This window comes from Euprymna scolopes, chromosome 1 (genome assembly GCF_053919585.1).
Source record: "Euprymna scolopes isolate OS-2025 chromosome 1, ASM5391958v1, whole genome shotgun sequence".
Classification (NCBI taxonomy): Eukaryota; Metazoa; Mollusca; class Cephalopoda; order Sepiida; family Sepiolidae; genus Euprymna; species Euprymna scolopes.
Window position 1 is genome coordinate 147,292,527 of NC_136482.1, and position 12,969 is coordinate 147,305,495.

At 33.1% G+C, this 12,969-nt stretch overlaps 1 protein-coding gene across 3 annotated transcripts in view; it reads left to right on the plus strand.

The window, feature by feature from the left end:
* LOC145276491 (D-aspartate oxidase-like) overlaps positions 1-12,969 on the plus strand; it is a 221,282-nt gene that overhangs the window by 29,064 nt on the left and 179,249 nt on the right. The window contains exon 1 of one of the 3 annotated variants that reach the window (XM_080127746.1): positions 8,131-8,328. The exons of 1 other annotated variant lie outside the window; for it this stretch is intronic. Coding sequence is in view for 1 of the 2 variants with exons in the window: in XM_080127745.1 (XP_079983871.1) it covers positions 8,281-8,328 (48 nt within the window). In the remaining variant the exon portion in view is untranslated. Of the gene's footprint in view, positions 1-8,130; positions 8,329-12,969 lie in introns of those variants that run through there. One more of the 3 variants, XM_080127745.1, reaches the window with a different exon arrangement.

The window sequence follows — 12,969 nt, forward strand, 5'->3', positions numbered from 1 at the left end:
ACCTTATTTTTTATACATTTGTTTTTGACCACTTTTTCGTACCTCTGTGGATTGTAAAACAAACCCAATTATTAAAAAAAATACAAGTGTAAAATAAGTCAAACCGTAAAACAGCTTTCTTTGTTTAACCTACAAAATAAGGTTATATAAAATATTTAATCGAAGTTTTTAAAATTCGCAAATATGCTGATTTTGAATAAAGCCGCCATGTTTTTAGTCGGTAACGTAAAAATAATTTGCTAATTTACTCGATATATATGTGAAACCTTAAATGCTTATAACTGCTATCAGGTTGACAAGAAAGTTATTACGGTTTTTAACTTTAATATTCAGATGAACATATCTCGATCCAAACAAAAATTTACTGATCGAAATAAACACCATCATAATCAACACACTTTTGCCAGTGCAAAGCAAGTGTATTTATGCCAATAACGTAAACAAAAATCTCGCGTTCTGGTCGTGATGAAGTCGCTGAAGGCGTTTTTGACATCGCTTAGGTTTTTTAAGCATTTCTCACGCAGAAAGTTGTCGAAATGTTTGAAAACGTAGTAGTCGGTAGGTGAGAAGTCTGCAGAGTATGGTGGAGGAGGCAGAGTTTCGTAGCCTAATTCGTTCAATCTGTGCAGGTTTGGTTAAGCAATGTGTAGACAGGTATTGTCGTGGGCCTTTTCTGTTGACTAATAATGGGTGTTGTTGTCGAAGTTTCTGATGCACTTCATCCATTTATTGATAGTACTTCATCGCTGTAATAGTTTCGCCTGCATCCCCCCCCCAAAAAAAAACTGTAATGGATGAGACTAGTCGCAAACCACCAAATAGTCAGCATGACCTTCTTTTGATGTAACTCTGGCTTCAAGAAGTGTTATAGAGCTTCGTCAGTGTCTAACTGCTGAGCTGAACGTCGCCGGTTGTTGTAAAAAGCCCGCTTTTCATCACAACCCCATTGAGAAACGAGTCGTTCTTGTTGTGTAAAAGAAGAGAAGATCACACTTCATAACGGCGTTTCTTTTGGTTGTTGTTTAATTTGTGACGCACCCATTTATCAAAATGTTATTGTCTTTCCGATCTATCTTAAGTGGTTGAAAATCGTTGTATGCGTTATGTCTAATTCAGAAACAAGTTCTCGAACAGTTGTGCGTGTGGATTGGCTTCTACTAAGACTTTTCATTGATCATTATCAACATTTGGTGGCCGACCACTACCCTCATCATCTTCAAGACTCTCATCGCTGTTATGTTCATGGGTTAGTATCAGAATGAAGACGACACAGAACTAAGTGTAATCGCAGCTTTATTGAGTGGCCATCTTACAAAGAGAAATCCTCCTCTTTTTATAGGAAAGTTATGTAGTAAGGGCTAAGGAGGGTAGTGGTGGATGTTTGGTTGTACGTAACATCTCCCCACCCATGTCAGGGAGGGTGCTTGTTCATTTTATTTTCTTCTTAGGTGGAAGCGGTAGGTACAGGGTTTTGAATGGCAACATGGGGAGGATGGATTGTTCATTTGTTATAGCATGCAGGTTTTCGAATAATGCGTCCTGAATGCATAGTCAGCTGTTGGCTGTCATTCCTTTCATAAATGCTTTCTTCAGCCAACTCGTTTCCCTGTGCAATCTTTTCTCTTTGTAGTATGGGTTTGTCAGGCTGTTTGGGACTGAAGGTGAGCATCAGCTGTACGTGTAGTCTTATGGTGTCCTGGAAAACAGTGTTTTGATGGGCGTTTTTCACACGAGTCGCTTGTTTCGGTGGTATAGTTATCTGTCTCTTGCTTCTACTTCATATGACCTACTAGTTATTCGTTTTTGAACTGTTGCTTCCCTCCATTCTCTTATGTAGGGATTGGATGGCTGGACTCGAAGACTGCCACTGACGTTGAGGCCTTTCAGCTCTTTCCTCATTCGTTGGTGTCTAAGCCTCCTCTCCTGTTTTCTTCATGCTTCAGTTGAGTGTGGGTAGAGGGTCTTAAGTTTATTCGACAGCTGGCACTGTTGACCTTGTCTTTCTACCAAAGAGTCTTTGTGCTGGGCTGGTGCTTAGTCCTTCGGTTGGCGCGTTGTGTATGTTCAACAGCTCTAAGAATGGATCTTCTGACGCTTTGCATTTGCAGAAGAGGTGTTTGGTGATTTTTACTGCTGCTTTGCCAGCACCATTTGCTTGGCTGTTGCCTGGTGATATTGTTTCGTGTTTGAACAGCCATTTCCTTGCAAATTTTCTGAACGTGTGCGACAAAAATTGAGGACTATTGTTGGATGTCAGTACCTCTGGAATTCCATGGCAAAATGCGCTTTAATGCATTCAATCATAGCTTCTGATGTGGATGTATCCGGTTTGTCAATTTCAAAGAAATTGCTATGTCTGTCCACTGTGATCAGATAGCTGTTCCCCTTCCCATGATAGGAGGTCCGCTGCTACTTGTTACCAAGGTCTTTCCAGCACTGGTGCTATGATTTGTGCTTCTGCTGGCTGGTGGTCTGTATAGGTTGCGCAGGTGCCACAGGCCTCAATGTATTGTCTAATCTCTTTAAACATTCCTGGCCAAAATATGAGGTCCCTCGCTTTTTGCAGACATATATTTATGCCGAGGTGGCCGGTATGTGTTTTTTTTTTCATCTCAGTTCACATCTTGTACAGTGAGTTCATCTCTGTAATCGAAGAAAAGTTTGATCGAGTTATGCAGGCTTTCCTTATCATCAAGTCACCCTTTAGCGATTACTTCTGCCAGCGTTCGCATTTGGGAGTCCTCAACTGTCTTTTCGTGAATCTTCACGAGCCTGTGGTCTTGTATTGTTTGCATTGTCAAATTATTCACTGATGTTATTTTTTCCAACTCTGACTTGCTTGTTGGTGCTCGTGACAGCGTATCTGCCAATGAGATATCTTTCCCTTACTTATATTGGAGTGTGTGGTTGTATCGCTGGGCTTGTAGCAGGAGGTTCTATATCTGTTTTGGTGCCTTTGACAGGGGATTTTTGCTGATTGAAACGAGGGGCTTGTGGTCAGTCAAAACTAACAGCTTCTTCCGTGGATATAGTGGTGAAATTTTTCTAGGCTATATACAACTGCCATCATCTTCTCAATTTGTGCATATCCTTATTCAGCATCTGATAGGGACCTACTTGCAAATGCAACTAGTTGGTCAACCTGTTTTAGTGCTGCTCCTAACCTATGCTCACATATATCATTCTCGAGTTAGTTCCTTGTAGAGGGTCGTAGTACGTAAGGAGGGGTGAGTTTGTGATTACTCCTTTTACAGTGTTGAAAGCTGCTTGTTGGGAATCTGAGCATTTCCACCGAACATGTTTTTTTGGTTAGGTTTTGGAGGGGGTTTTGCCATTATTGAAAGATTTAGTCTATTTATTCATTTTTCTTTGGAATATCTCTGCTGAGGAGTAAAGGCCAAATGGTATATGACGCCAACAGTATAGGCTAAAGCATGTCCGAAAGGTGGTCAGGTCACTGGATGTATCATGCGCATGTGCGTAGCTACAAAATAGGCATTTTCTTTTGGAGACTGGTTCCTTCATTCGACTGGCCTCACGTACCCTCATCAGCTGAGCTATATCTAGTCCCATTCCTTGACTGTGGGTTGAGGCCATTTCAGTTGCTCTGCATATGTCTACACTCTTCTGTAGAGTAAGGTTCTGTATTTTTAGCAGATCATGCTTGGTTAACTGGTCACAGACACTTTCTACAATCTGATCCCACAGAAGTGAGCCACTGCATCGAGCACAGAAATTGCACGTCTTCGACAGTACTCTTAAATCATTCTAGAACTTGTCAAAGGCCTCTCCCTCACCCTGTTTCCTTTGACGGAACGCAAATCTCTCATAAGTTTCGTTGAGAATCCTGACAAAATACTCCTCCAATGCTTGTAGTATGTCCTCTACAGTGCGCTCAGTCTCTGGGGTGTCAAACTGCATGCCCTGGTATATTTTCATGGCGTCATTAACCAGGCAGTTCTCAAGCATAGCAACCTGAATTTATCGTGGTTTATGGTCCAGATCTGTCAATAACGAGTATTTGGACCACCATTTATGAAATATTGTCCAGGAGTCTGCTTTATTCCCACTAAATATGAGTCGTTCTGGGGTCTTGATGTGTAAACCGGACATATTGCCAGTCAAGGAGACGGTATTAGTTGCAGTAGTCATATTCTCTTCAGCGAACATCGCTGTGAGACAGACGTGTTCTGTTTCAGAAATTAATCAATGCAGAGACGAAAAAAATAATAACAGACTGTAGAGATCAGCAGAGACCATGAGGTGAGCGCACCCCATTAATATATCTGCGTGGGAGCAACCGAGCGATAAAAAAAGAACATAACAGAAGTTAAAACCGAAAGGAATACTGCTTACACGATTTGATTATCTGTCATTCTTCTTGGATGGTACGCACTGCCACCATGTTATGTTTATGGGTTAGTATCAGAATGAAGACACTGAACTAAGTGTAATCGCATCTTACAAAGAGAAGGGCTCCTTTTTTTATAGGAATGTTTTGTAGAAAGGGGAGAAGGCTATGGAGGGCAGTTGTGGGGGTTTGGTTATACGTAACAGTCGCTAACATGACATTTTTTAAACCACCATTGTGCTGTGCGCTCAATAGTGGTTCCTGGGCCAAACGCTTCGTTGACATTGCAAGCTGTTTCAGTAGCTTTTCGGTCTAGCTTGAATTGAAATAAGAAAATTGTGCGAATTTGCTTTTATTTCCAGCTTGTGTTCAACGTTCCTAAAATAAGACGTAATTGTTTTAAAACGATTGTAATTTAAACGATTGGATAGAGCGAAAAACGCTCTTTAAAATGATGTATACAGTAAACGAAAGTTAAAATGATGTATACAGTAAACGAAAGTTAAAATGATGTATACAGTATACGAAAACTTAATTGAAAATACATCATTTGTAATCAAAATTAAAAATTCCGCAAGAACTTTCTTCTCAACCTAATATTAAATATTAATTTTTTTTTTTTTTTCATTTTTTTTTCTACCAATGTATTACTTAATAAATGTTAGTCGCGTTCGCCATTCTTAACATGGGGAGAAGGTGTGTTTTTTTGTTTTTTGTTTTTCTTTTCTTTTTGAAAGTTCATGCGCATTAGTACATTTCAGTTGAAGAAAAACATGAGCGCTAATAAAAACATAGTGGATTACATTGGATAATAAAGGTCTTAATATCCAGGAAAATATTTGTCTGTGCCGAATTTAAATGTGAAATTCGTTTTCTGTAGACTAGAAAACCTTTAAAAGTCGTCATTTTAGAGATAAGTGTTGAGAGAAGAAGAAGAAAAAGAAGAAGAAGAAGAAGAAAAAGAAGAAGAAAAAAAAAAACACCGCCGTGGCGCCGTGCAGATGCACTTTTTCTGGTTCGTGGTTAGGCGCTTTTTTTCTGTACCGCATGTATGCATCCAATGAATGAAAGAAAAAAAAAATGAATGATTAAGCAAGGACTGCCAAAATTCACCACAGAATTACCCCCACCCAATATGTAACACGATGTAACTTTATTATGAATTAATATTATCACTATAACTTTTGTACCATTTAAAAGAAGAAGGGCAAAATAAACCGGTAATAATTTTTTTTAATTTTTTTCATCGAACGAAAATAATGAAATTGCGAGACGAAAATAGTGTTTACATAATTGCCGCTTTAAAATAACGTTCCCATGTAGTAGACATTCCGAACGTGAAAACATACCCGTGTTTAATAAATCTAGCAAAAATCAACTAATGGTCATATTTTCGTAAAATTTTCGATACTTATCCATTTTAGAATGAAATTACATATAAAATGCAGTATTCGTAAAATATACGAGGGGAAATATTTTTTTAGTGCGTGCTCCCCCCCCCCCTATTTAGTTTTTTCGAAATTCGAATAAAATATATTTAAATCTATCGAAATTTCTATTTATTATGAAACATCAGACTCAAATAAGTAAAAAATATTTTTTTAAAATTTAAATACACATATTGAACAAAAATGTACCTTGAAGTTGCAATTAAAAAATTGATATAAACTTAATGTTATGTTTTTTTAATAGCCCTTTTTTTCTAATTAATATATACTATAATCAGTTGAATTGTCAAGAAAAAGAAACTTCGTAAACATTAATTAATTTTTAAAAGATTAAAAGGATTAAAATTCCATTATTTCAAAATGTTCCGTTACAACATAGATTTTTAATTAATTGTGTTAATTTTTTTTTTTTTTTCATTTTTTTTTTCTACCAATGTATTACTTAATAAATGTTAGTCGCGTTCGCCATTCTTAACATGGGGAGAAGGTGTGTTTTTTTGTTTTTTGTTTTTCTTTTCTTTTTGAAAGTTCATGCGCATTAGTACATTTCAGTTGAAGAAAAACATGAGCGCTAATAAAAACATAGTGGATTACATTGGATAATAAAGGTCTTAATATCCAGGAAAATATTTGTCTGTGCCGAATTTAAATGTGAAATTCGTTTTCTGTAGACTAGAAAACCTTTAAAAGTCGTCATTTTAGAGATAAGTGTTGAGAGAAGAAGAAGAAAAAGAAGAAGAAGAAGAAGAAAAAGAAGAAGAAAAAAAAAAACACCGCCGTGGCGCCGTGCAGATGCACTTTTTCTGGTTCGTGGTTAGGCGCTTTTTTTCTGTACCGCATGTATGCATCCAATGAATGAAAGAAAAAAAAAATGAATGATTAAGCAAGGACTGCCAAAATTCACCACAGAATTACCCCCACCCAATATGTAACACGATGTAACTTTATTATGAATTAATATTATCACTATAACTTTTGTACCATTTAAAAGAAGAAGGGCAAAATAAACCGGTAATAATTTTTTTTAATTTTTTTCATCGAACGAAAATAATGAAATTGCGAGACGAAAATAGTGTTTACATAATTGCCGCTTTAAAATAACGTTCCCATGTAGTAGACATTCCGAACGTGAAAACATACCCGTGTTTAATAAATCTAGCAAAAATCAACTAATGGTCATATTTTCGTAAAATTTTCGATACTTATCCATTTTAGAATGAAATTACATATAAAATGCAGTATTCGTAAAATATACGAGGGGAAATATTTTTTTAGTGCGTGCTCCCCCCCCCCTATTTAGTTTTTTCGAAATTCGAATAAAATATATTTAAATCTATCGAAATTTCTATTTATTATGAAACATCAGACTCAAATAAGTAAAAAATATTTTTTTAAAATTTAAATACACATATTGAACAAAAATGTACCTTGAAGTTGCAATTAAAAAATTGATATAAACTTAATGTTATGTTTTTTTAATAGCCCTTTTTTTCTAATTAATATATACTATAATCAGTTGAATTGTCAAGAAAAAGAAACTTCGTAAACATTAATTAATTTTTAAAAGATTAAAAGGATTAAAATTCCATTATTTCAAAATGTTCCGTTACAACATAGATTTTTAATTAATTGTGTTAATTTTTTTTTTAATATTAAGTTTTAATATAGACATGACTCTTGTCAGCTATTTTATCGCTAGATTAAAACCAATTTGAAAATATTATTGCACAAATATTAAGCATTTTGTAGCCCCCCCCCTCATATTTTGTTTGTCTCTTTTTACCGAACAAAATATGGAACCCTGTAGGTAACCAAATGAACATTCAATAAAACCGTATTTCATATTTAATATACAAATGTTTATAATATTATTGATCGTTAAACTGTGTAAATCTTAAACCCTAACAAAATTATAACAAAGATTAATTATTAATTACAGTTTGAAGAAGATAAACAAAGGTTTTAGAAAAATAGTTAAATCGCTTCTGCTTTTCCATAGTTAACACAAATCTGACGCCAAGGAAACATGCGGTCCATTTTTCACAATTGCTTTGCAGACCCTTAAAATGAGATTAGAAATGTGCAGTCAAGAAAGAAGAAAAAAAAATGTACAAATATTTTATTTCTTATATTTTAATGTAGTCGTGCTCGTGCTCATCCATCTGTTGTCCCACAACTACTAAGCTTAATCCACATGGCAGTCGACGGAGAAGATGTCGAACAAAATAAATAAATAAATTATATATAAAAAATAAGTATAATAAAAAAAAACAAAAAAAAAAAACCGATGAATGCTGACGAATAAGAGATCGGTTAAAACGCTTGTCTGTCAGAAACCTGCTCACTCAAAGGAGGAGAGAGGTGGGTCTCACCTAAAAGTGAAACTAAGCGCCAGCAATGATAACTGCGCATTATCTCTGTCTATGTGCGTTGGGTATCACGAGATAAGACAGAATATCCCGTGGAGGTCGGGTCAACCAAATGCTCTATTATTCCTATTGGGAAAGTCGATGCAGCCTTAAGTTTTTGGTAAGATGGTTATTTTTAATTACTTTTTTTTTTAAATTATTTTTTTTTTTTTTTTAATTATTCCGTTAATTTATTTATTTTTTCTTCTTTCTTTTTAGTCTTGTATTGGTTTATCATAAACTTGAGAAGTGAAGTTCGAAGTTAAAAAAAAAAAAATACTGTTGTTGGACCGTATTTTAAAACAACTTATTGCACAACACTATTTTTTGTGTGCTTGTTAAAATAGTCAACAGACCGATGTTTTTAAATATGTGGCTTTCAGCAGAAACAACAGCACTTACTTGTCATGTCTAAAATAGTAATACAGTGTAACACAAATATATAGGAGACTTCATAGCAGGTACATATAACTCTCTTATATCCAGGTTATACTTACATCCGAGTTGCCCTGTACATTAACACTGGCTTTAATTTGGGACCAGAGAAAAGCTCTTATATCCGGGGGTTTCTTATATTCAGTTCTCTTATATCCGGGTTACGCTGTATATCCAAAAATTACGAAAATTCATCGAGTAGAAAATTATTTATAGTTAAAAGTAATTTGAACGCAACGGAAAATTGGGTGAAATGGCATTTTCCTTAGATGTGAACACCTTGAAGATTGCGAATACAGGAAAATACTTATCTCCCTTTTCGCATCTTTAAATGCGACCAATAATTTAAGCCTTAGAGCGGTAGAATTTTTGGCGCTTCTACACTATTAGGACGAAATTGCGGAAATTGTAAAACTGAATTTCACATGAAAACAATGGTATTTGCGCAAATTCCTCATATTTTTAAGATGATTATATCCAAAAATGACGAAAATCGATAACGTAGAAAATTATTTATTAAAGAAAATAAAAATAGAATTTGATAAAACCGATCGTAACACGCAGAGTTCAAAAGGGAGGTAATTTTCCGTTTCGATTTAAACAAGGTGGCCGCAATTTTTCACCTGCTTACACGATTAAAATTGTTTTTGTAATAATTCACTAATATTCAGGTAATTCCGACTGCATAATTTGGAAGCTACCATTGTAACTTATTACAATTGACAAAAAAAATCAGTAGAATCCATTTTTTTTTTTAAATTTAAAAACTCAATCTATCGACTACAAAATTTCGTCCTAATAGTGTAGAAGCGCCGACTTTTTTTTTTTTTCCTAAAAACACAATAACAATTTGTCTAGTCGGTGAATTTCCGTAATTTTTGGATATATTATTATTATTTTCGACATAATCAAATAAGTACTGTTTTCGCTTAAAGCCACATAATAAAAAATCGATTTGTCGACTCAATTTTAACAAACACTTTTTCCTTGAACCCCCTCCCCCCCGCAAAAAAAACAACAAAAAAAAACGAACTATAGTTGTATAACGCGCGCACTTAAAAAAAAACATTAATTTTATGCAATAAGCTGTTTTGAGATGCTGCCCAACGACAGTATTTACTGTTTAGTATTACATTACATTGTCTGCTCCGTCAGTCTCCTGCCAGTAAAAGGTTATTTTGGGCGTAATCGCTGCAAGTGAATAGTTATGCAGAATACTAACCGTGCTGAAATAATAACATTATTTAAAAACTCATTCCTAATTGTGAGGAGAAGGGCTCGGAAAAAAAATCTATTCTGTACTTTCACCTAACAATTTAATAAACAAAAGATGATTTAAAAATTGAATTTAACTTGAAACCCCTATGTAAGAAATAGCACTGTCCGTATTCTGCACAATAGGTAGCTTCAACGCGCGTCACAGATTTACCCACCCCCTATATGTAACACGATGTAATTTAATTTAATATTATCATCCTAACTTTTTTTTTACCATTTTAAGAGGCTTAAAATAAACTGCTAATATTAAAAAAAAAAAAAAAAATTGATACTACTACAGTTTATCGCCGAAAATGGAGTCCAGATTTTTTCGGGCACTTGTCTTCAAAATCAGAGGGAGAAATCAGTATTTTAAACTATGACCGAAGTATGAAATAAATAAATAAAATAAATTAAACTAGATAATGATTAGTTCCGGAAAGAAATAATTACTACGTGCCCTAGAGTAGTATAAACACTCCTAACCTCTCCATGTTAAGAACGGCTTTCGGAATAAACACTCCCAATCTCGAAAGCAGTTCTTAACATGAGGGTTGGGGGTGTTTATACTTCTCTAGGGCACGTAGTAATTACTTCTTTCCGGAAGTAATCATTATTTAGTTTAATATATATTTTTTTTTTATTTCATGCTTCGGTCATAGTTTAAAATACTGACTTCTCCCTCTGAGTTTCACGACAGGTGCCCGAAAAAAAAATACAGTCTCCATTTTCGGCAATAAACTGTAGAAGTGCCACATTTTTACAGCATACAAAAATAATGAAAACGCGAGACTAAAATCGTGTATATATTATCAACGCTTTAAAACGACGTTCCTATCTAGTCATGTTTTGGAAGTCGAAAACGTCTATGTTTTAAAAATCTAGCAAAAATCCAATAACAGTAATTTTCCTGAAATTTTCGATATTTATACATTTTTAAATAAACTTGCATAATAAAACTAGGCTTCGTTAAATATATGAGAGGAAATATTTTTTAGGTGTTCTATCCCCCTCCCCCATATTTTATGTTACGAAAACTAAACAAAATAAATGTAGGCCTATAAAAATTTGAAAAAAAATTAAAGCTGAAAAGATCAAATAATAAAAAAAATAGTTTTATATATATATATATATATATATATATATATATATATATATATATATATATATATATATATATATACAAACCCGTTATTTATTAATCATTTCACTTTACTTAAAGTTGTTAGGAAAATTGGACACAAAATCAATATGATTATGTTAAAAAAAATAAACGCTTTTTTTCTTTTTTTTCTTTCCGATAATTTTTTTCTCGGTAATATAATTATTTGAATTACAACAACAACAAAAAAAAAAACAGAATTCTAAAAAATAATTATTTTTAAAAAAGCTTTAAATGATATTAAATTCCAATATTCCGCGATATGAAGTTTTAAAAAAAATGACTTTTTATAACAGGTATCCAAGATTTAAAAAATATATTAATGTAATAAAATATATGACTCTTGGTAATATTAAAATCGGAAATTCAACATCGGTCTAAAAAAAGTTCGTTTTGATTTGATTATTTGAATTAATATAGTGTCAACTTTATTTTTTTTCGCCTTTTCTTATAAAAAAGTACGGAACGTTCTAAGTATCATTATTTTTATACTAGTAGGTCGCCTCGATCGTAAAATACGCTTAAATATAATATTTTGATAAAAAACAAAACATTAAGAAATTTACGCGCAGGGTTTGAACTTGCAGCCCACGTCAGGCAAAAAAAAAAAAAAAAATACACGCTATCAACTTACCCACAGTAGAATTTTCACGGCCCGTTGTTCATCATTGTTGCTAAGCGACGACATGGAAAAAATGACTTTACCGATGATAGATAAATCAAAATAACGTTTTCGATTATCAATTATCGGTAATTATCGGGGGTATTCTGAGACAAAACTTAACGAAGATCACATTTTAAAGAAAATCTGTCCAGCCGTTTCGGAGTCTATGAGAAACGACCCCACATACACACACAAAGTTGCATTTATATAATTGTAGGGAAGAGATACATAAGTATCAACAGAAGCCGTTAAAATGAATTTTATTTTAACTCACGTCTGTGTACTTCGTTAAAAACATCTATTTGTTTTACAAAGGATAAGTTTTTATATTTTTTATTCACTTTTTGTTGTAAATTTAATTTATTCATAAATTTTTGCATAAAAAACGTATAACAAGTTTATTGAGTAACGAATAAATTTTGATTTCTTTGCGTTTTTTATTTATTTTTTTTTCTTAACACGGGCTAGTTTTTTTTTTTTTTTTCGTAATATATGAGAAATTACTTTTTTTTTTTTAAGTTATTCACTTCTGTTACCATGCTAAAATAATAACGTCAGTATTTAGAAAGCCATTCTTAACAATGGGGAGGCGAGGGAGTTTTGTAATTATTTTGTACTTTGACTTAACAATTTGTTTTAAAAATATCGTAAATCACGGATTAACTTGAAGATACAATTTAAAAAAAAAATAGCACGTTAATATAAGTTCATGAGCACCAGTTCTATTAACATCTACGAATTTGGGACAGACTTTCTGAATAAGGACTTAATATTTGTATAGAAATAACTTATGTTAAAAAAATGAGTAATATTTAAAAAAGTATTACTGGCTTCATCATGTTACATATAGTGAGGGATTGTATTTGTCTTTTAATATAAGCAACCGAACAGAATAATTGATAACCTATTTTTATTTCTTATTCGTTTATAAATACATTTTCAATGCAATTGTTAAAAAAAAAGAAAAAAAAAGCTATTAAAAATAAGTTTCATTTTGCAGATAATAGAATAAATTTATTTATTGTATAGGAAAAATATAAGCCAAACGGATTAATGAATATATATATATATATATATATATATATATATATATATATATATATATATATATTAAATTATTAATTTTTCTAAATCAATATAGATAAATGTAAATATGAAAACCCGATAGCAACAAAAAAAAGTTACTTCCATTAACCTTTATAGTGCCGATGACCATCCATATAAATTGACACAGGAAATAATAA